This window comes from Rutidosis leptorrhynchoides, chromosome 4, assembly GCF_046630445.1.
Source record: "Rutidosis leptorrhynchoides isolate AG116_Rl617_1_P2 chromosome 4, CSIRO_AGI_Rlap_v1, whole genome shotgun sequence".
In the NCBI taxonomy this organism is placed as follows: Eukaryota; Viridiplantae; Streptophyta; class Magnoliopsida; order Asterales; family Asteraceae; genus Rutidosis; species Rutidosis leptorrhynchoides.
The window spans coordinates 533,796,817-533,816,840 of NC_092336.1; the positions used below are offsets into that span (position 1 = coordinate 533,796,817).

Below are 20,024 nucleotides of genomic sequence, written 5' to 3' on the forward strand. Positions count from 1 at the left end.
ACTCGTCTAGACATGAGTACTGCCTATCATCCACAAACTGATGGGCAGAGCAAAAGGACGATACAAACGCTTGAAGACATGCTACGAGCATGTGTTATTGATTTCGGAAACAGTTGGGATCGACACCTACCGTTAGCAGAATTTTTCTACAACAACAGTTATCATTCTAGTATTGAGATGGCGCCGTTTGAGGCACTTTATGGTAGAAAGTGCAGGTCTCCGATTTTTTGGAATGAAGTGGGGGATAGACAGATTACGGGTCCGGAGATAATACAAGAAACTACTGAGAAAATCATCCAAATTCAACAAAGATTGAAAACTGCCCAGAGTCGACAAAAGAGCTACGCGGACAGTAAAAGAAAAGATATAGAGTTTGAAATTGGAGAAATGGTCATGCTTAAGGTTTCACCTTGGAAAGGCGTTGTTCGATTTGGTAAACGGGGGAAACTAAATCCAAGGTACATTGGACCATTCAAGATTATAGATCGTGTCGGACCAGTAGCTTACCAACTGGAGCTACCTCAACAACTCGCAGCTGTACATAACACTTTCCACGTCTCAAATTTGAAGAAATGTTTTGCTAAAGAAGATCTCACTATTCCGTTGGACGAAATCCAAATCAATGAAAAACTTCAATTCATTGAAGAACCCGTCGAAATAATGGATCGTGAGGTTAAGAGACTTAAACAAAACAAGATACCGATTGTTAAGGTTTGATGGAATGCTCGTAGAGGACCCGAGTTCACCTGGGAGCATGAAGATCAGATGAAGAAGAAATACCCGCATTTATTTCCAGAAGATACGTCAACACCTCCAACTGCTTAAAATTTCGGGACGAAATTTATTTAACGGGTAGGTACTGTAGTGACCCGAACTTTTCCATGTTTATATATATATTAAATGAAATTGTTATTTACATGATTAAGTGTTTCCAACATGTTAAGCAATCAAACTTTTTAAGACTTGATTAATTGAAATAGGTTTCATATAGACAATTGACCACCCAAGTTGACCGGTGATTCACGAACGTTAAAACTTGTAAAAACTATACGATGACATATATATGGTTATATATATAGTTAACATGATTTTATTATAAGTATGTATCTCATTAGGTATATTAACAATGAGTTATATACATAAAAATGAGACTATTAATTTAAGAAACTCGAAAACGATATATATAACGATTATCGTTATAACAACGTCTTACTAGGTACATATGAATCATATTAAGATATTGATACACTTGGTTAATTATGTTAAATGATAAGTAAATATATTATTAAGTGTAGTAACAATGAAATACATATGTAAAAATAAGACTACTAACTTAATGATTTCGAAACGAGACATATATGTAACGATTATCGTTGTAACGACATTTAACTGTATATATATCATACTAAGATATATTATATATCATAATATCATGATAATATAACAATTTAACATCTCATTTTTTATAATAAACAATGGGTTAACAACATTCAACAAGATCGTTAACCTAAAGGTTTCAAAACAACATTTACATGTAACGACTAACGTTGACTTAACGACTCAGTTAAAATGTATATACATATAGTGTTTTAATATGTATTCATACACTTTTGAAAGACTTCAAGACACTTATCAAAATACTTCTACTTAACAAAAATGCTTACAATTACATCCTCGTTCAGTTTCATCAACAATTCTACTCGTATGCACCCGTATTCGTACTCGTACAATACACAGCTTTTAGATGTATGTACTATTGGTATATACACTCCAATGATCAGCTCTTAGCAGCCCATGTGAGTCACCTAACACATGTGGGAACCATCATTTGGCAACTAGCATGAAATATCTCATAAAATTACAAAAATATGAGTAATCATTCATGACTTATTTACATGAAAACAAAATTACATATCCTTTATATCTAATCCATACACCAATGACCAAAAACACCTACAAACACTTTAATTCTTAAATTTTCTTCATCTAATTGATCTCTCTCAAGTTCTATCTTCAAGTTCTAAGTGTTCTTCATAAATTCCAAAAGTTCTAGTTTCATAAAATTAAGAATACTTCCAAGATTGCAAGTTTACTTCCAAGTTTTCTAAATCCATTCCAAGTAATCATCCAAGATCAAGAAACCTTTGTTACTTATAGTAGGTTATATTTCTAATACAAGGTAATAATCATATTCAAACTTTAATTCAATTTCTATAACTATAACAATCTTATTTCGAGTGGAAATCTTACCTGAAATTGTTTTCGTGTCATGATTCTGCTTCAAGAACTTTCAAGCCATCCAAGGATCCTTTGAAGCTAGATCCATTTTTCTCATTTCTAGTAGATTTATCCAAGGAACTTGAGGTAGTAATTATGTTCATAACATCATTCAATTCATACATAAAAAGCTATCTTTTTCAACGTTATAAACTTGTAATCACTAGAACATAATTTAGTTAATTCTAAACTTGTTCGCAAATAAAGTTAATCCTTCTAACTAGACTTTTAAAATCAACTAAACACATGTTCTATATCTATATGATATGCTAACTTAATGATTTAAAACCCGAAAACACGATAAACACCATAAAACTGGATATACGCCGTCGTAGTAAAACCGGGGGCTGTTTTGGTTGGGATAATTAAAAGCTAAGAAGAACTTTGATTTAAAAGATATACTTCTAGAAAAATGATTTTTCTTATGAACATGAAACTATATCCAAAAATCATGGTTAAACTCAAAGTGAAAGTATGTTTTTCAAAATGGTCATCAAGATGTCGTTCTTTCGACGGAAATGACTACCTCTTTCAAAAATGACTTGTAACTTGTATTTCCGACTATAAACTTATACTTTTTATGTTTAGATTCATAAAGTTAAGTTCAATACGAAACCATGGCCACTGGAATCACTCAAAACGGATTAGAAACTAAGAAATGGCGAGTAAAACAAGATTGATAAAAACTACTCATTTTACCTACGTGAAAGTTAGTAATAAATCTATTCCAACCATAACCTAATCAACTTATATTGTATATTATGTAATCTTGAGATACCATAGACACGTATACAATGTTTCGACCTATCATGTCGACCCATCTATATATATATATATATATATATATATATATATATATATATATATATATATATATATATATATATATATATATATATATATATATATATATATATATATATATATATATATATATATATATATATATATATATATATATTGCGGAACAACCATAGACACTCTATATGTGAATGTTGGAGTTAGCTATACAGGGTTGAGGTTGATTCCAAAATATATATATAGTTTGAGTTGTGATCAATACTAAGATACATATACACTGGGTCGTTGATTGATTCAAGATAATATTTATCGATTTATTTGTGTACATCTAACTGTGGACAACTAGTTGTAGGTTACTAACAAGGACAACTGACTTAATAAACTTAAAACATCAAAATGTATTAAAAGTGTTATAAATATATTTTGAATATACTTTGATATATATGTACATATTTGTTATAGGTTCGTGAATCAACTAGTGGCCAAGTCTTACTTCCCGACGAAGTAAAAATCTGTGAAAGTGAGTTATAGTCCCACTTTTAAAATCTAATATTTTTGGGATGAGAATACATGCAGGTTTTATAAATGATTTACAAAATAGACACAAGTACGTGAAACTACATTCTATGGTTGAATTATCGAAATCGAATATGCCCCTTTTTATTAAGTCTGGTAATCTAAGAATTAGGGAACAGACACCCTAATTGACGCGAATCCTAAAGATAGATCTATTGGGCCTAACAAACCTCATCCAAAGTACCGGATGCTTTAGTACTTCGAAATTTATATCATATCCGAAGGGTGTCCCGGAATGATGGAGATATTCTTATATATGCATCTTGTTAATGTCGGTTACCAGGTGTTCACCATATGAATGATTTTTATCTCTATGTATGGGATGTGTATTGAAATATGAAATCTTGTGGTCTATTATTATGATTTGATAATATATAGGTTAAACCTATAACTCACCAATATTTTTGTTGACGTTTTAAGCATGTTTATTCTCAGGTAATTATTAAGAGTTTCCGCTGTCGCATACTTAAATAAGGATGAGATTTGGAGTCCATGCTTGTATGATATTGTGTAAAAACTGCATTCAAGAAACTTATTTCGTTGTAACATATTTGTATTGTAACCATTATGTAATAGTCGTGTGTAAACAGGATATTTTAGATTATCATTATTTGATAATCTACGTAAAGCTTTTTAAACCTTTATTGATGAAATAAAGGTTATGGTTTGTTTTAAAATGAATGCAGTCTTTGAAAAACGTCTCATATAGAGGTCAAAACCTCGCAACGAAATCAATTAATATGGAACGTTTTTAATCAATAAGAACGGGACATTTCACCTTTTTAGTCTGGTAATGTAAGAATTAGGGAACAGACACCCTAATTGACGCGAATCCTAAAGATAGATCTATTGGGCCTGACGAACCCCATCCAAAGTACCGGATGCTTTAGTACTTCAAAATTTATATCATGTCCGAAGGAGGATCCCGGAATGATGGGGATATTCTTATATGTATATTGTTAATGTCGGTTACCAGGTGTTCAATCCATATGAATGATATTTTTGTCTCTATGCATGGGACGTGTATTTATGAGAATTGGAAATGAAAATCTTGTGGTCTATTAAAATGATGGAAATGAATATTTATGTTAAACTAATGAACTCACCAACCTTTTGGTTGACACTTGAAAGCATGTTTATTCTCAGGTATGAAAGAAATCTTCTGCTGTGCATTTACTCATTTTAGAGACATTACATGGAGTCGTTCAAGGCATATAGAGGTCCGTTCATCGCGATGGTACCATATGTTATTGTATTCGTTCGGAAGATTTTGGACTGGGTATGACATACATATCCCTCAAGCACACGACTAAAATTAAACACACTTACTAGTTCACAGCTTTAATCAATAAAGATTCTCTGTTGAATACAGCTTTAAATAAAGCATCTCTTGAAAGGACCCGTTCATATGCATTATAAACGATTCACAATAGTTGATTACATCGCGAGGTATTTGACCTCTATATGATACATTTTACAAACATTGCATTCGTTTTTTTTTTAAAGACAAACTTTCTTTACATCGAAAATTGACAGGCATGCATACTATTTCATAATATCCAATATCCAACGATAAATTGACTTAATAATAATCTTTGATGAACTCAATGACTCGAATGCAACGTTCTTCGAAATATTCCATGAATGACTCCAAGTAATAACCTTAAAATGAACAAATGCACATCGGAAGATTTCTTTCATACCTGAGAATAAACATGCTTTAAAGTGTCAACCAAAAGGTTGGTGAGTTCATTAGTTTATCATAATCATTCATTTCTATCATCTTAATAGACCACAAGAATTTCATTTCCATTTCTCATAAATATACGTCCCATGCATAGAGACAAAAATCATTCATATGGATTGAACACCTGGTAACCGACATTAACAAGATGCATATAAGAATATCCCCATCATTCCGGGATATCCATCGGACATGATATAAAAACTCGAAGTACTAAAGTATCCACTACAACGGATGGGATTTGTTGGGCCCAATAGATATATCTTTAGGATTCGCGTCAATTAGGGGTGCACTAATTTTGATGTTCCCTAATTCTTAGGCTACCAAGCAAAAAAGGGCATATTCGGCTTCGATCATTCAACCATATAATGTAGTTTCAATTACATGTGTCTATTTCGTAAAACATTTATAAAAATTTCGCATGTATTCTCAGCTCAAAAATATAAGGGTAAAAAGGCAAATGAAACTCACCATACTGTATTTCGTAGTAAAAATACATATAACATCATTGAACAAGTGCAAGGTTGGCCTCGGATTCACGAACCTAAATTAAATATATATATATATTTGTATGTTGGTCAATATTTGTCTAACAAACTAGGTCAAGTCATAGTGTACCACAATCCTAATGCTCGAGACTAATATGCAAAAGTCAACAAAAGTCAATTTGGCTCAAACTGATTTCCAAAATTTATACATGATTATTATATGGTTTAAATATCGTCATTTTATATTTTTAAATATTTTTAAAAGATTTATTAGAGTAAATAATATAATTCATTTATTAATAAATAAAACTTTATATAAAAATATACTTTTATATATCTTAAGTAATAAAATTTATAAAGTTCAATTAATATCGTAAAAATATTATGATAGGTTTTATTAAGGTAATTATATTATTTGTATTACATATTTATTTGATAAAATAACATTGATAATAATAATAATAAGTAAAAGTTGTATTATTTTGTAATAATAATTATTATTATTCTATTAATAACAACATCAATATTTGTATTTACAAAAAAAAATGATATTATGATAAAATGATAATTCTAATTATGATAACTTTAATATTTACGATACTTTTTAATATTAACTTTAATATAATATTTTTTATTTAAAATGATAATAATAATGATATTTTATAATAACAATGACATTTCTATTAGAATGATAATTTTTGTTAAAATGATAGTTTTAATATTAACGATACTTTTAATAATAATAGTAAGAATGGAAATAATAAGAGCGATAATTTTATTTAAATCAATATCTTACAATATTTTAATATCATCATGATACTCATACTCATTATTTCTCAAAAGATTCATTTAATAGCTTTTAATCGTCTTTTATATGGCGTTCATATTAATGATAATAATAGTAATTATAATAATTAGGTGTTACTCATATTAGTATTCATTATAATAATATTAATAATAATAAATATTATGGTAATATTAATGATAATATTAATAACTATTTTAATGATAATAATAATACTAATTATAACTTTTACGATAGTAACAATAGTAATGATAATAAAATAACAATTTTTAATGATAATACCTTTTATGGATAATGATAATAATAATAATAATCATAATAATAATAATAATAATAATAATAATTAGATAAAAATTAGAACGATGATAATAACGACGATAATAATAATCATTTTTAATAATAATACAAAAATTCAATTGACTATAACTTCTAATCCGTTCATCGAAACCATTCGATATCTAAATGAAAAGTTCTTAATTTTTCGCTAGCTTTCCAAAGACATGCATATCTTGTACCTTATCTCAACTGCATATGTAACTAATTCAGGATTCAACATATCCTATCTAATGGCAATATCAAAAGTACAAGCATGCATAATCCTATATACTCGAGCACTAGTCAGGGATACACTATTAATATGTAAAAATTAATTTATGAGTGCTTACGTATCAATATTGAGATTCAATATTGCAGAAAAGGTACGTAGACGCAACGAAGACGATAAACACTAGGTTGACCTCACGAGCATACCCATGATCCATACCCATAACCTCCATAGCTATAACCCATAATTTCCTTAGCCCTATCCTACTCGCAAAACTTATTTTTAAATTACTCAAACAGCACCCCGTCGTAGTATTTTATGTAATAATACTAGTAATAATACAATAATAGTAATGATAATAATAATATTAATCTTGATAATAATAATAATAATAATAATAATAATAATAATAATAATAATAATAATAATAATAATAATAATAATAATAATATAAATCATGAAAATAAGAATAGAGGGAGTAGTGCATTGGTTGTATGTGTGTGTGTTTATATCAAACTGGAACTCGAAGCTTTAAAGGATTTAGCCTCACCCACCATGCCATGCGATCGCATGGATTGAAGGTGATATGGCCATGCGATCGCATGGCCCTTCTAGCCAGCTATCATCCATTTCATTTTAGGCACCAACGGTTTTATATATTTATTTAGTATATATTTATTTAATTTATATAATTTCTTATATATTATATTATATTTACGTTCATGGTAAAAACGTAATTTTTACTCAAATGACACGGACGTTGTCACTCGACTCATGTGTCTTTTCCGATTTCTCGAACGCATTTTCGTACGTTTAGAAAACTAGCCTTTTACGTTACGCGACGTGTACCCTTATTAATAATTTTACTTACTTATCAACAAATTAACTTATAATAAATGTAACTTATAAAATTGAGCGTTGTGGTCATTTGCTTCTATAAATCAGTGGCTCGTTGTTTACCCAAGTATATTATTTTAAATCAGGACGTTTTGTGACTAAGTTAAAATATATATATATTTTTATTTAGAATTGTAAATTTGTACATAATATATATGTTTGAAATATTTATCTAATGATATAATATTTAGTCTTTCAAAACCAATTACATTTCAAAGTTCGTTTTATATAATTTAACTAGTTTAAAATAATAGTAGTTATTTTATCAAATAATGTTTTTAATATGAAAACTAAATAGTTGATTTATCAAGGGACACGAGTTAATCAAAGTAAAGTATACTTTTAAAATTTAAACGAAAATGATTACTAACTTTTGACTAACTCTCGTTAATGACACTTTTATAAATCACTTTTACCAAATATTCCGGATACCGTTAAAAAGGAAAGGTTTTCTAAATCAAAGTGGACCTCTCGATAGAGACTCGAAATCATAATTCAATGTATATGATAAATCAATCATTTGATATTATCTTCTAATTCCGTCGATAAACATATTGAAACAAATACGTTCATGTAAAGTATTATACGTTTAATACTTTGTTAATATTTTCAAGTTATAATATATATATATATATATATATATATATATATATATATATATATATATATATATATATATATATATATATATATATATAATCATATCCATTTATGTATTGGTTCGTGAATCGTCGAAACTTGGTCGAGGTTAATTGAATGTATGAACACAGTTTAAAATTCTTAACAAACTTTGCTTATCGTGTCGGAATGATGTAAAGATTAAAGTTTAAATTTGGTCGAAAATTTCCGGGTCGTCACATCTCTAGTTCACAGCTTTGATCAATAAAGAATCTCTTTAGAATACAGCTTTAAATAAAGCATCTCTGTTTCACAGGTTTAAACAATAAAGAATCTATGTGCATTAACATCATTAACGTCGTTATCGGATGTTAGTGTAGTAGATGAATGTGAATTATGGTTAAATTAGGGGTTAATTAGGGTTTAGGGTAGATGAATCTCTGTGCATTAACATCATTAATGTTTTGAGGTATTTAAGTGAGTTCACATCGTCTACAGCCTCTTTATTAGGGTTGAAGCTTGAATTAGAAACTGAATCACATATATTAATTAGAAACTGAAACATATATATTACTTAGTATTTCTACCATTAAATGGAACTTTCAAACTACAACACAATACTTTCAAAAGAAATTACATCAGTTACTTGAAAATGAAACACAACACAAATGCTAGTAAATTAACATCAGTTTCAACATTTTTTATTGATGCTTTGCGGTTTTGAGTGAACGTTCTAGAGCTCTTTTGGACCTTAACAATTCTGGTATCACTTCAAGCGCCCTATCAGGCCAGAGCAGATCAATCCAAATTTGTCGCCTTCTACAACGCTCATGCATCAAGTACCCGGACCTACCATCACAACCATAATATAGTCGACCGTACTGGTAATCATCCGTCAAGCAAGTTTTGACCACCATCTTTGAACCACAAGTTCGACAAAATTTCACAACAAAAGTTTCTTCTGGACTAAACTGGCAATCTTGATTCATATTGTTGCAGTCACAAAGTGTTGTGATTAGTGGGATTATTATATAGAAGAATTTTCCCGCCCAAAAGCCACCATCCATTTTCCCGCCCAAGATTTCCCACCTAATGTTTACCGCCAGACCGGATCGTTTAGGGTTTAATTAGGATTTAATTAGCTAGGGTTTAATTAGGGATTAGGGGTTTATTTAAGATTTAATTAGGGTTTAAGTATGGTTATATTAGGATTTAATTAAGGTTTAATTAGGATTTAATTTATATAATTTATAAATGATTAAAAAACTATTTAAGTGATTAAAAGTAATTTTAAAAGTAATTAATAGTAATTTAAAAGTAATTAATAGTAATTTTAAAAGTAAGTAAAAGTAATTTTTTAAGTTATTAAAAATAAATTTTAAGTAATTTTATAATTTAAAAGTAATTAAAAATAATATTTAAAAATTTAAAAATTATTTTTAAGTAATTTTTAATTAATTACTTAAGTAATTATATAGATTTTATTATAAAATAAAAATAAATTGAAAATCATAAAATATTTAAATATTTCACAAAAAATCTGGCGCCTACTTTTTTGGTTTCCCTCCACCATTTTCCCAGACGACAAGTCGTCTGGGATTAGTCGTTCGGAAAAGTTTTTTAACAAAAAGCTGTATCCAGATCAGTCGGCAGCAGCTTCTTTGCAAAAATATATATATATATATATATATATATATATATATATATATATATATATATATATATATATATATATATATATATATATATATATATATATATATTACTCTAAAGTCTCCTAAGTCTCCGGCGATTTTAAGCTATTTCCAACCAATTCCAACCTAATCTTACTCCTAAAACACTAACAAAGGTATGTTCTTCATTTATTTTTGTTAAATCCTAATTTTAGTGCTTATTTTTGTTAAATCCGAATTTTTGTGCTTTGAGTTATTTCTATTAAATCGGAATTTTTGTGCTTATGTTTTGAAGATTGTTATGTGTGATTATATTTAGGCTCATGAATTTCATGCTTAGTTTGTTAATTTGCTTATGTATGTTGATTATGGGGTTAATTTGCTTATGTATGTTGATTATGTTTAGTTATGTATGTTGAAAATTAATATTTTTGTAAATTAATATAAACTGAAAATTAAGTTATGTTTAGTTATGTGTATGTTGATTATGTTTAGTTATGTATTTTTTAATTAGAAAATTAAGTATATATTTAGTTAGTAAATTAGAAAATTATTGTTTTATGAACATTGTATAAGTATAAATGTTATTGTTATAATCAAATGTTTAATATTTTTATGAATGTTATTTTTATGAATGTCTTTTTAAATTTTCCGCATAAAATATATGTATATGTACACACACACACACACACACACACACACACACACACACACACACACACACACACACACACACACATATATATATATATATATATATATATATATATATATATATATATATATATATATATATATATCATAATAGAGTGTCAGTATTAGAACTAAGAAGGCGAGTAAATGAGGAGGATTGTTGTTTATGTGTTTAAGTGTGAACAAAAAATATGCGTATTAGTGTAGTTAAGGTTGAAGAACTCGGATCTCGGGAGATCTCGTTTGGACATTTATGGGGAGATCTCGGCATATCGGAAAAATCCCGGGAAGATCTCGGACGTTGACTTACGTTGACTTTTTAGTTTTTATATATATATATATATATATATATATATATATATATATATATATATATATATATATATATATATGGGGAAGTAAACCAATCGGGGGGAAGCGGGGGGAAGCAAAAAAAAATTTTTCGTTTTTTTTTGAATTTTTTTTTTCCCAGCATCAAGATCACACGAAAATATGAACATTTAGAAGAGACACCTCGTGATGAATGTTATTATTTAGGCGGGAAAAACGATCGACAAAAATAACATTCAAGATAATATTGTTCGTGAAGAATATGAACGTTTTTTTTATGTTTTGTGAAGTAAAATTTAGTCCGATTTAGAGTTTAGGGTTTAGAGTTTAGGGTTTAGGGTTTGGTGCTTTGGGTTTATTTCATAAACCCAAAACACCAAACCCTAAACCCTAAATCGTTCGTGTTAAAAACTCAATCTAAATCCTAAATCTAAACCCTAAATATAAACCCTAAACCCTAAATTTCTAAACCCTAATATCTAAGCCCTATAAACCCTAATATCTAAACCCCAAATTGCTAAAACCTCAAAATACTTTCGAAAAACACGATAATTGTTATATATTACTTCTTCGAGCGTTTTTCCGCCAAAATAAAAACATTTATCACAAAGTGTCTATACTAAATGTTCATATTTTCATCTCATCTATAATGTTCGTGAACAAAGTTTTTTCAAAAAACGAAAGAAAAAAAAAAGTTTTTGCTTCCCCCCGCTTCCCCCCGAATGGTTACTTCCCTCTTGATCCTACCACTATATATATATGGGAGATGATTCTCACACACCACTTTTTGATCCATATACACTTTTATCTTATAAAATCACAGTTTTGTCCTTAAAAAGTTGAACTTAAATTATTATAGTAAGTATAATTAAGGGTAAAATAGGTAATTGGGTGTACATGGATCAAAAAATGGTGTATGAGAATCATCTCCCTATATATATATATATATATATATATATATATATATATATATATATATATATATATATATATATATATATATATATATATATATATATTTAGATATATTCATATACATTTTTACGAGATTTTACAAGAAAATCTGAGAAACGGGCGAGAAAATCCAAGATTTTACGAGACAATTCGAGAAATGCGCGGGAAAATCTGAGAAATTGTGGCTTTGACCAAGTTTGACCTCATTGACCGCGAAATCCTGGGAGATGGACATCTCGTCTCGGTTGTCTTCCAATAACAAGATCTCAGGGAGATCTTGGGGAGAAATAACGAGATTTACAACACTGAGTGTAGTAGATAACACATATATACATACGAGAAATTAATGAAGAAGGTGTAATTACAAGTCATTAGTGGTGTTAGTATGTTGTGGATCTTGATTAATATTCATGTTGGTCATATCAACTTGCGCCACTTGAAAGTTACATAACTACTTAAATAAACTAACATTCATATACGATACTCGTTATATCTAAATTGGTTCCTTTTTTGGGGTTTTGATTTGCTTGTGACAATCAATATGAGTGTTGGCGTATGGCAATCGATATGTAAACCCAACCCCTCGGTTGGGTTGGGTTGGGTTTGAAGCATGTCCATTTCCTTGAGTATGATAGTTGGATTCGAAACTCTAACTCCACAATTTGAACACTTTTCTTGAGTAAGTTAAACTTGAAACCCAATCCCACAACTTAAATGGGAATGAAACCCATAAGTTCATCCTGACTCCCATACACCAAACATATCTTACATACAGAATACATGTTTTTAGTAACATAATAAATAAAAATAAATAAATAAAATTCACTAAACATATCTTTTTATATGGAAAATAAATGTATGTATTTGAGGGTCAGAGTCAGCCCAAACCAACTATACCCAAGTATCCAACCCACCTCCATTTTCCTTGTTAGCCGTTTCAGATCCAACCAATTTCCTAACCTCCACTCTTATACAACAACAACAAAAAAACTAAATACCACATAAGTGGTGTATGGGGAGTTGAACTGTAGACAATCCTTCCCCTATCCGAGAATAAAGACAAGTCATTTCTCCATCGAGAGTAATATTCATGTAAAATTGTAAATGCAACAGGAAAAGAGTAACTAACTATACAAATTAATCTGTATTTAAGAAAACCATCTCTATAATGTAATCAGATATCGACATTTAGACCATACAGCCAACCATATCTTTATACATTAGCATGGTTATTAAGCAGCCATGCTAGCCCATAACACCACACACCAGCTAAATATGAACTGACCAATGCCTACTTACAAAGTTACAATCAAATACACGAAAAACTATAAACATTATCATCCAATGGCTACTTACAAAGTTACAATCAAATACACGAAAAGCTATTTCATTCTTACCCACAAGATCCCTTGCACCTTCAGATGTATGAGAACGATAAGCGAAGTTTCCGTATACTGTTCTCCATTGTTCTGAGTTAGATATAAACCCGATTTTTTTTAGCAAACTAATCCTTTGTAACCCACCTACGTCCGCGAACCTGATACCCGCCGTACATTTGCTCACTACTGCTGCTTTCACCGCCACTTTCTGCACTTGTAGATCCTGATTTCTTACGGTGTCTCTTTTTCTTTGTGGTTGCACTGTCACTAAAGCTTCCGTTTAAAAGGGGATCATCGATTCCACGTATTTCTCTCTTTGTTGGCGTAGTGTTGATGCAACTATCATCTTTGGTTGTTCTTCTATTTATGTTTTCTGAGATCTTGTGCAGCTTTTGATTAATTCTTGAGAACCCTTTTTCTACAGGTTCTACTGCTCGGTTCATGGTGAACTTTAAATCGTTAACAATCTAGAGAGGAGTAGACATTAAATTAAGCAGCATAAGCTAAGAGCTGAATAAAAAAATATGAAAATACTAAAAAGATTTATACCTTAAAAAATTGTTACATGATTTTAATCTAATTGGCTTACGGTCACAGTTTTTGGACATTCTCAGTGAAGGCAAAATATCCGATGACAGTAGTTTTTATATCGTTGTCATAAGCCTTTGAATTGGACACGTGTTAACAAGATTTAATAAAAAGTTTTAGCTACAAATGAAGCAGATCTAACTGGCCGGGTGAGTAAAAAACAGGCTAAAAAAGGTCGCCTAAAGTATACTTGTAACGCATACAACACTCAATTGCCTTATTCAAAGTTCAACATTTAATTATTATTATGACAATATAGTTCTGTTATCATATTTAAAATGCATTGATATTTTGATGATTTCTTTAAGAGTAGGCAGAGGAGTAATTATGGCCTTATGGGTCAACCTGAAAAGACCCCTTTTGACAAATGACAAGCACTATAAGGTTACCTGTTTGGAGATGAACCCATTTTGATCCATAACCTAAGTACCCAACCCATCTGACCTGCTGATTATATATGCCACCTACAGTAACCAAACCTGATTAAAAACCTATATAAAGACGAATTGACCAATGCACAACGGTGTAGGTAAAGCATAGCATCGTTTCATGCCCTAATGAAACCAGCTCCTATAGTCTATGTACCGTGATATTTTTACAACATCCCTTGTTTGCTTCTAAATGAAGTCCTAATTATACAAGTCTACGCTTCTAACCATTATGGAAAAAGCAAGCCAAGATCTTTTAACCAATAAAATATTGTCAATGAGAACCGTAAATCTTTCAAGATTTTGATAAAAGCGATAAAGATAAGGACTAGAATGACAATTGGTGCAATTTTATAGGTGTACAAAAACGGTTCAAACCATTGAAACCAGTGAGCTCAAGTGGAACACGATATGTTCTGTCTGATTTAAAAGTTCTACCAGAATTTTCGAAACCCAAATCTCGGTTTGGTTCAATACATGTAAAAGTAAAACGTTATATTTAGCACTCATAGAAGTTTCACAGGCCATGAACAATTGATATTAAAACAGTAAAAGACAAGATCGTAAAATTCACTAGACTGGGTGTACTCGGCCAAGTCCGGGGAGTACTCGGATAAGGAGATTCCCAGATTTAAATAATTAATTTCAAAATATATTCGTAGATAAAGAATAAAAACAACACATAAAGCATAACATTAGATATCAATCTCCAAACGAAAAGAAAACTGTTCAACTTGTTAGATGGATTCAAACCCTTAAATTTTAATCATAATAAAAAGTCGACCAATTTTGAGTTATAGCGATTCGAACCGACTTTCCCAATTACACCACGAGTACTCGGCTGACTACGCTGAAATTTACAACAATGGTAAAAGATAAAGAAAACTTACGTATTCACCACCACCAACAAAAACATCACGAACACTTTCTCTAATAGCGGTTTTAGTTCTAACATCATCATCAGGCTGGGGAAGACGTAACTTTGTAGGGCGCTCGCTTTCTCTAACCTCGTCAGGGTCTACAGGACAATCGGTAGATGCATAGTCTCCAAGAACTGAAACGTTACCCCGAAAAAGGTCGCCCATTAGCTCGTATGGCTTTGAAGGAAACACAAATAGGTGAACTATAGAAGCAATTCCCATCTGTTCTGGATAAATACAAAAACCTGTTAAACTTCACACTAAATAATACTATAATCAAATAGATATATAACTATTGATTCATGATTAAAACTTGACTTGAACTGCAAAAATCACCTCAATGCAAATAATGAAATCTTGGATACTTGATTTGAACTGCAAAGTCTGAGCAATTGGACTTCTGACTAATCCAAAAGAATAAAGGAGTGCGATAGCCACACCTTGCCACCAGGTCAAAAATACAATTGACTTAAATGTTAGAAACTTGGCCAGTGGGTGAATATGTGCCAGCTCATCAGCCGTAATTTCATAAAACATAACCAAGCAATAAAGAGCCCATGACTGACTAAAATTTAAAACAACAGCCATGTATGGGTACCTACACATTCAATAAAGGTATTAAAAAAAAAAAAAAAAAAAAAAAAAAAAAAAAAGTTAGTAACTTGCTTGTCTTTTAGAATCAATATGGCAAAGGTTGAAAGCAACAACAAAAAAAATACTAACAATCATTATAATAATAACAAGAACGATAATGATGATAATAATTGAATAGAGGATATCTTACCCACAACCCAATTTAAAATCTCCTTCACAATATACATCAAAGGCCTCAAGAATCACTGCCAGAGCAGCTGTAACAGCCTTTATAATCATCTAAAAAAAAGTGAATGTGTTATTCATCAACAGAATCAAAATTTATTGAACATCTCTATGTAAAAACAATAAAAAGTATGGTTTATATCTACAGTGAACATGTTTGTGAGGAAACTTACATACTGTACAATTCCAATTTTGATGATTAAATAAACCCTCTGACCCAATCGCCATGGTTTTAAAAATAGACTAAATGGAAATACATGCTTCACGAGTCCATTATAGTGACTTTGCTCTAGTAGAGGGGTTTTTGGCCCTGCACGCCCTTCCCTCTCTAGAAACTCGATTGTCCTGTCTTCACCTCCTTACAAAAGCAAAAAATAACTTTATCGCCACCAATAAGAAAATAATTGAGCCCACAGAACTAATGAAATATAAATATTTATTATATTTATATCTGTGTTTCACCAATATTATCTGTGTTTCACATTTCACATGGGTTAAGAAGCAGCAACTCGTGCACAATATAAACATCAAACATGTGTCTAAGCAAATGATTATTAGAAGTTAATGTCACTAAATTAGGGACATTGTCAACGTGAAAATGAAAGTCTTATTTTGTGCTACGAACTTTCTTATAAATAAGTAGATATAATACATTGCTAACTATATATGTGAGCCCCCGGCTCTTCAAAGCAATAATAGATATAACATATTAAGAAAAGTCAATGTCAAGGTTACTTCTTTGTATACAAAAGTTAGAGAAGATACCCAAGCATGCGACAAGATATCTTCCAAAGCAATACATTGCAAAGGCTTCATAACAATCTCGCAAGATTCCGATATCAACACTAATTGATGGATTCAACAGTGACGCAAACTACAAATATAAGTTGGAGTTACAGTAAGTTCAGCACATGACTCGAGTATTAAGGTAAAATAAGATATTTTACATAGAAATGGGGAACCAAATTTGAGTATATTTGTTTTCCATAAAGAACGCATAATCGCCTTTTAGGCGGTATTCCAAATAACATAAACTTTCTTTGTCATGAAGTCTAGCAAGGTGATTGAACTTTATCATACTTTTTTCTTTTTTATGAATTCATACAAATCATTAATTTAGTATTTATGTACTAATCTTTTAACATAATATTTGCCCATAGTTGAAGATGATTAGAGCAAATCTAATTGGAATAGCATGACTCTACACTATAGCTTCAGCTTATGCTTGTTTTGAAAAAAAAAAAAAAATTAAGGCAAATGCTGCGGACAAACTCAAATATATGGTTAGAGAACGTTAGCTACCTAGGTTCATCAAGGTTTAAGCTAAGATTATGCATTTGATGACTAACAATTTATATCAACAGATCAAAGTACATCACTATAAGCACAAATTGCATTAAAAAGAATTGAGTCAATGCTTACTGATTCAACAGCATAACAAGGTGCCATTAGTATAATTCCAAACAAAAACTTCTGTTCCTGTAAATCAAATAACAGCAACAGCAACAATAACAATAATCGAACATCAGTTTCTAAAGAATTAGAGAATTAGAAGTATCTGATCAAACGTGTTCAAAACCCTAGATATATGTATTAATTTACCTCTGGATTCTTGTAAGCAGAGAGATGCTCGAACAACAAGTAAATTGATAGGGTCAAACTGATGAAAACACATAAACCGGCAACTAGATATGGCCATGTAGGTGTAGATGATTTGAGAGACACTAACAAATTAATAAAATCCTCTGATTGAAACTTGATCATTAGCAGAATATATTTAGGATTATAATTGTAATAACAATAACAGATAGAAGGTTGAATTGAGTGATTATAATAAGCCCTAAGGAAACCCTAATAATAAAGTGGTTGAATATTTGGAGTGTAAACTGGGCGGGGATACTGAGAGGTACGGATTACCGAATTCAGGGAGGGAAGATCGTGATTTTGCTTCTTTAACAACTGGAATTTCATGACTTGCTAGTCATATCATTAATAAGTAACAAGGACGACAGAAAAATGATAAACGAGATAGTTGAAAACATAACATTATTTTTTTCTAAAACATAGGTGATTTTTTCCAACTACAGTACTATATATCATCTCTATCTCTATAATCTATCTATATTATCTATATATCTGTATAGTCATATAAAACTCTAAAATGATGATGCCGTCATTAAACTAATTATCTTTTAATTTTCATAATGATAATGATGATATCATAATTATATATTAATTTAATTAAAAAATAATACGAAACTTTTATAAAAAAAAATATCTCTCCTATATTGTAATTTTAATTTTCTAAAAAAATTCAAAAGGCATTTTTTATTACTAATAATTATTTATTATTATTTTTTACTTTTAATATAATAATTATAATTATTATATTATTAATATTCAAATATGGATTCTTTTTACGAAACTAATTACGTTACATATGTATGCTAAAATACATGTTTCTATATATTTGTAAAAATAACGACAAATTTCTTAGTTAAACGAGTCATTAAAATAAATGACTTTAGCATTTACAGTCACTTAATACCTAAAACATGTAATTAAATTGTTTCGTTTAAACAAAACTCATGCTTTCACGGATCATTTCACTAGTGATAATGATAATCCACATAATATTGAATATTTTAAGATTATAACTAAGTGTTTTTTTTACGGCCAAAGAATCAATTATATAAATAAAACGATCCATAGCAAGGCGCTAAGAGATAATTACAACGGCATAGATAGCCATGAGTTCCAGTTTCAAACTAAATGGCTTATATGTTTAATCTAACGAAAAGAAAAAGATCTAATTACATCAAAAAGGCTACTAGTACTACAAAACGAATTATTAAAAACAGTCCGGTTCCGATAACGCCAAATAGCCCATAGCAAAGTAACGATCACCGCAACAATCCGATTCTTTTGAGAAGCTTGTAAATGAACGCCTTCTAACCATGAAATAAACGTATCCCAAGACGAACAAATAGGTAAACCGCAATCTAACCAAATCCTTACCTTGAGCCACAACTCCTTCGCAAGAGAGCACTCAAAGAAAATATGGGCACTTGTCTCGATATCATTATAACAAGTGTTATGTTATATTATAAGTTCTTTCTCCAAATAGTAATTTTGATTTTACAGAAAATAAGAGTGTGATCAACAGTTTTAATCCCGTTATCACATAGATAATAATCGAAGTAAATCATTTTCTTTCTCTAAAGACAACCTTATTATTGTGTTTAGTAGCTATGTAAAAGTTGTCCAGCTTTTGATCAACCGTCAAATAACTTACACTAAAGTAGCAAATTTTAACCATATAAGTTGGTATTAAAATTATTGTAGCCCTTGTGATTAAGGACTTAAGGTATTGATATTTTCATCGTTAAATTTAATTTAATGAATTGAAAAGATTTTGCATTAAATACATGTAAAGTACTTAATGTACATATGTGATGAATTTATCAAAATTTATGGTGAAAATATCATT

General features: G+C 29.9%; 1 protein-coding gene across 5 annotated transcripts; it reads right to left on the reverse strand.

Moving 5' to 3' along the window:
• Positions 1-13,519: 13,519 nt before the first annotated feature.
• Positions 13,520-18,578, reverse strand: LOC139845038 (protein LAZ1-like). Of its 5 annotated transcripts, XM_071835260.1 has the most exons (9): positions 18,137-18,578; positions 17,957-18,013; positions 17,300-17,408; positions 16,708-16,892; positions 16,500-16,588; positions 16,052-16,313; positions 15,686-15,937; positions 14,757-14,831; positions 14,117-14,246 (listed from the first exon to the last, which is right to left on the reverse strand). In XM_071835260.1, exons 1-8 carry the CDS (start codon positions 18,296-18,298, stop codon positions 14,790-14,792), a joined length of 1,158 nt encoding a protein of 385 aa, XP_071691361.1. In that variant the 5' UTR covers positions 18,299-18,578; the 3' UTR covers positions 14,117-14,246; positions 14,757-14,789. The 5 variants fall into 5 exon arrangements, with proteins under 5 accessions (XP_071691360.1, XP_071691359.1, XP_071691361.1 ...); XM_071835259.1 differs by lacking the exon at positions 14,757-14,831 and having other exon boundaries at positions 13,520-14,246; positions 16,708-16,889; XM_071835258.1 differs by lacking the exon at positions 14,757-14,831 and having other exon boundaries at positions 13,520-14,246.
• Positions 18,579-20,024: the final 1,446 nt, after the last annotated feature.

What these genes read in the sequence shown, in the direction of transcription:
- LOC139845038 (XM_071835258.1), bottom strand. Translation starts at nt 18,298, where the DNA reads ATGATCAAGTTTCAATCAGAGGATTTTATTAATTTGTTAGTGTCTCTC. An exon ending in AAATTGGAATTGTACAGTAT is followed by an intron (nt 16,589 to 16,707) that starts GTAAGTTTCCTC and finishes ACTTTTTTTTAG; the next exon opens with ATGATTATAAAGGCTGTTAC. An exon ending in ATTTCATTATTTGCATTGAG is followed by an intron (nt 15,938 to 16,051) that starts GTGATTTTTGCA and finishes TATCCAGAACAG; the next exon opens with ATGGGAATTGCTTCTATAGT.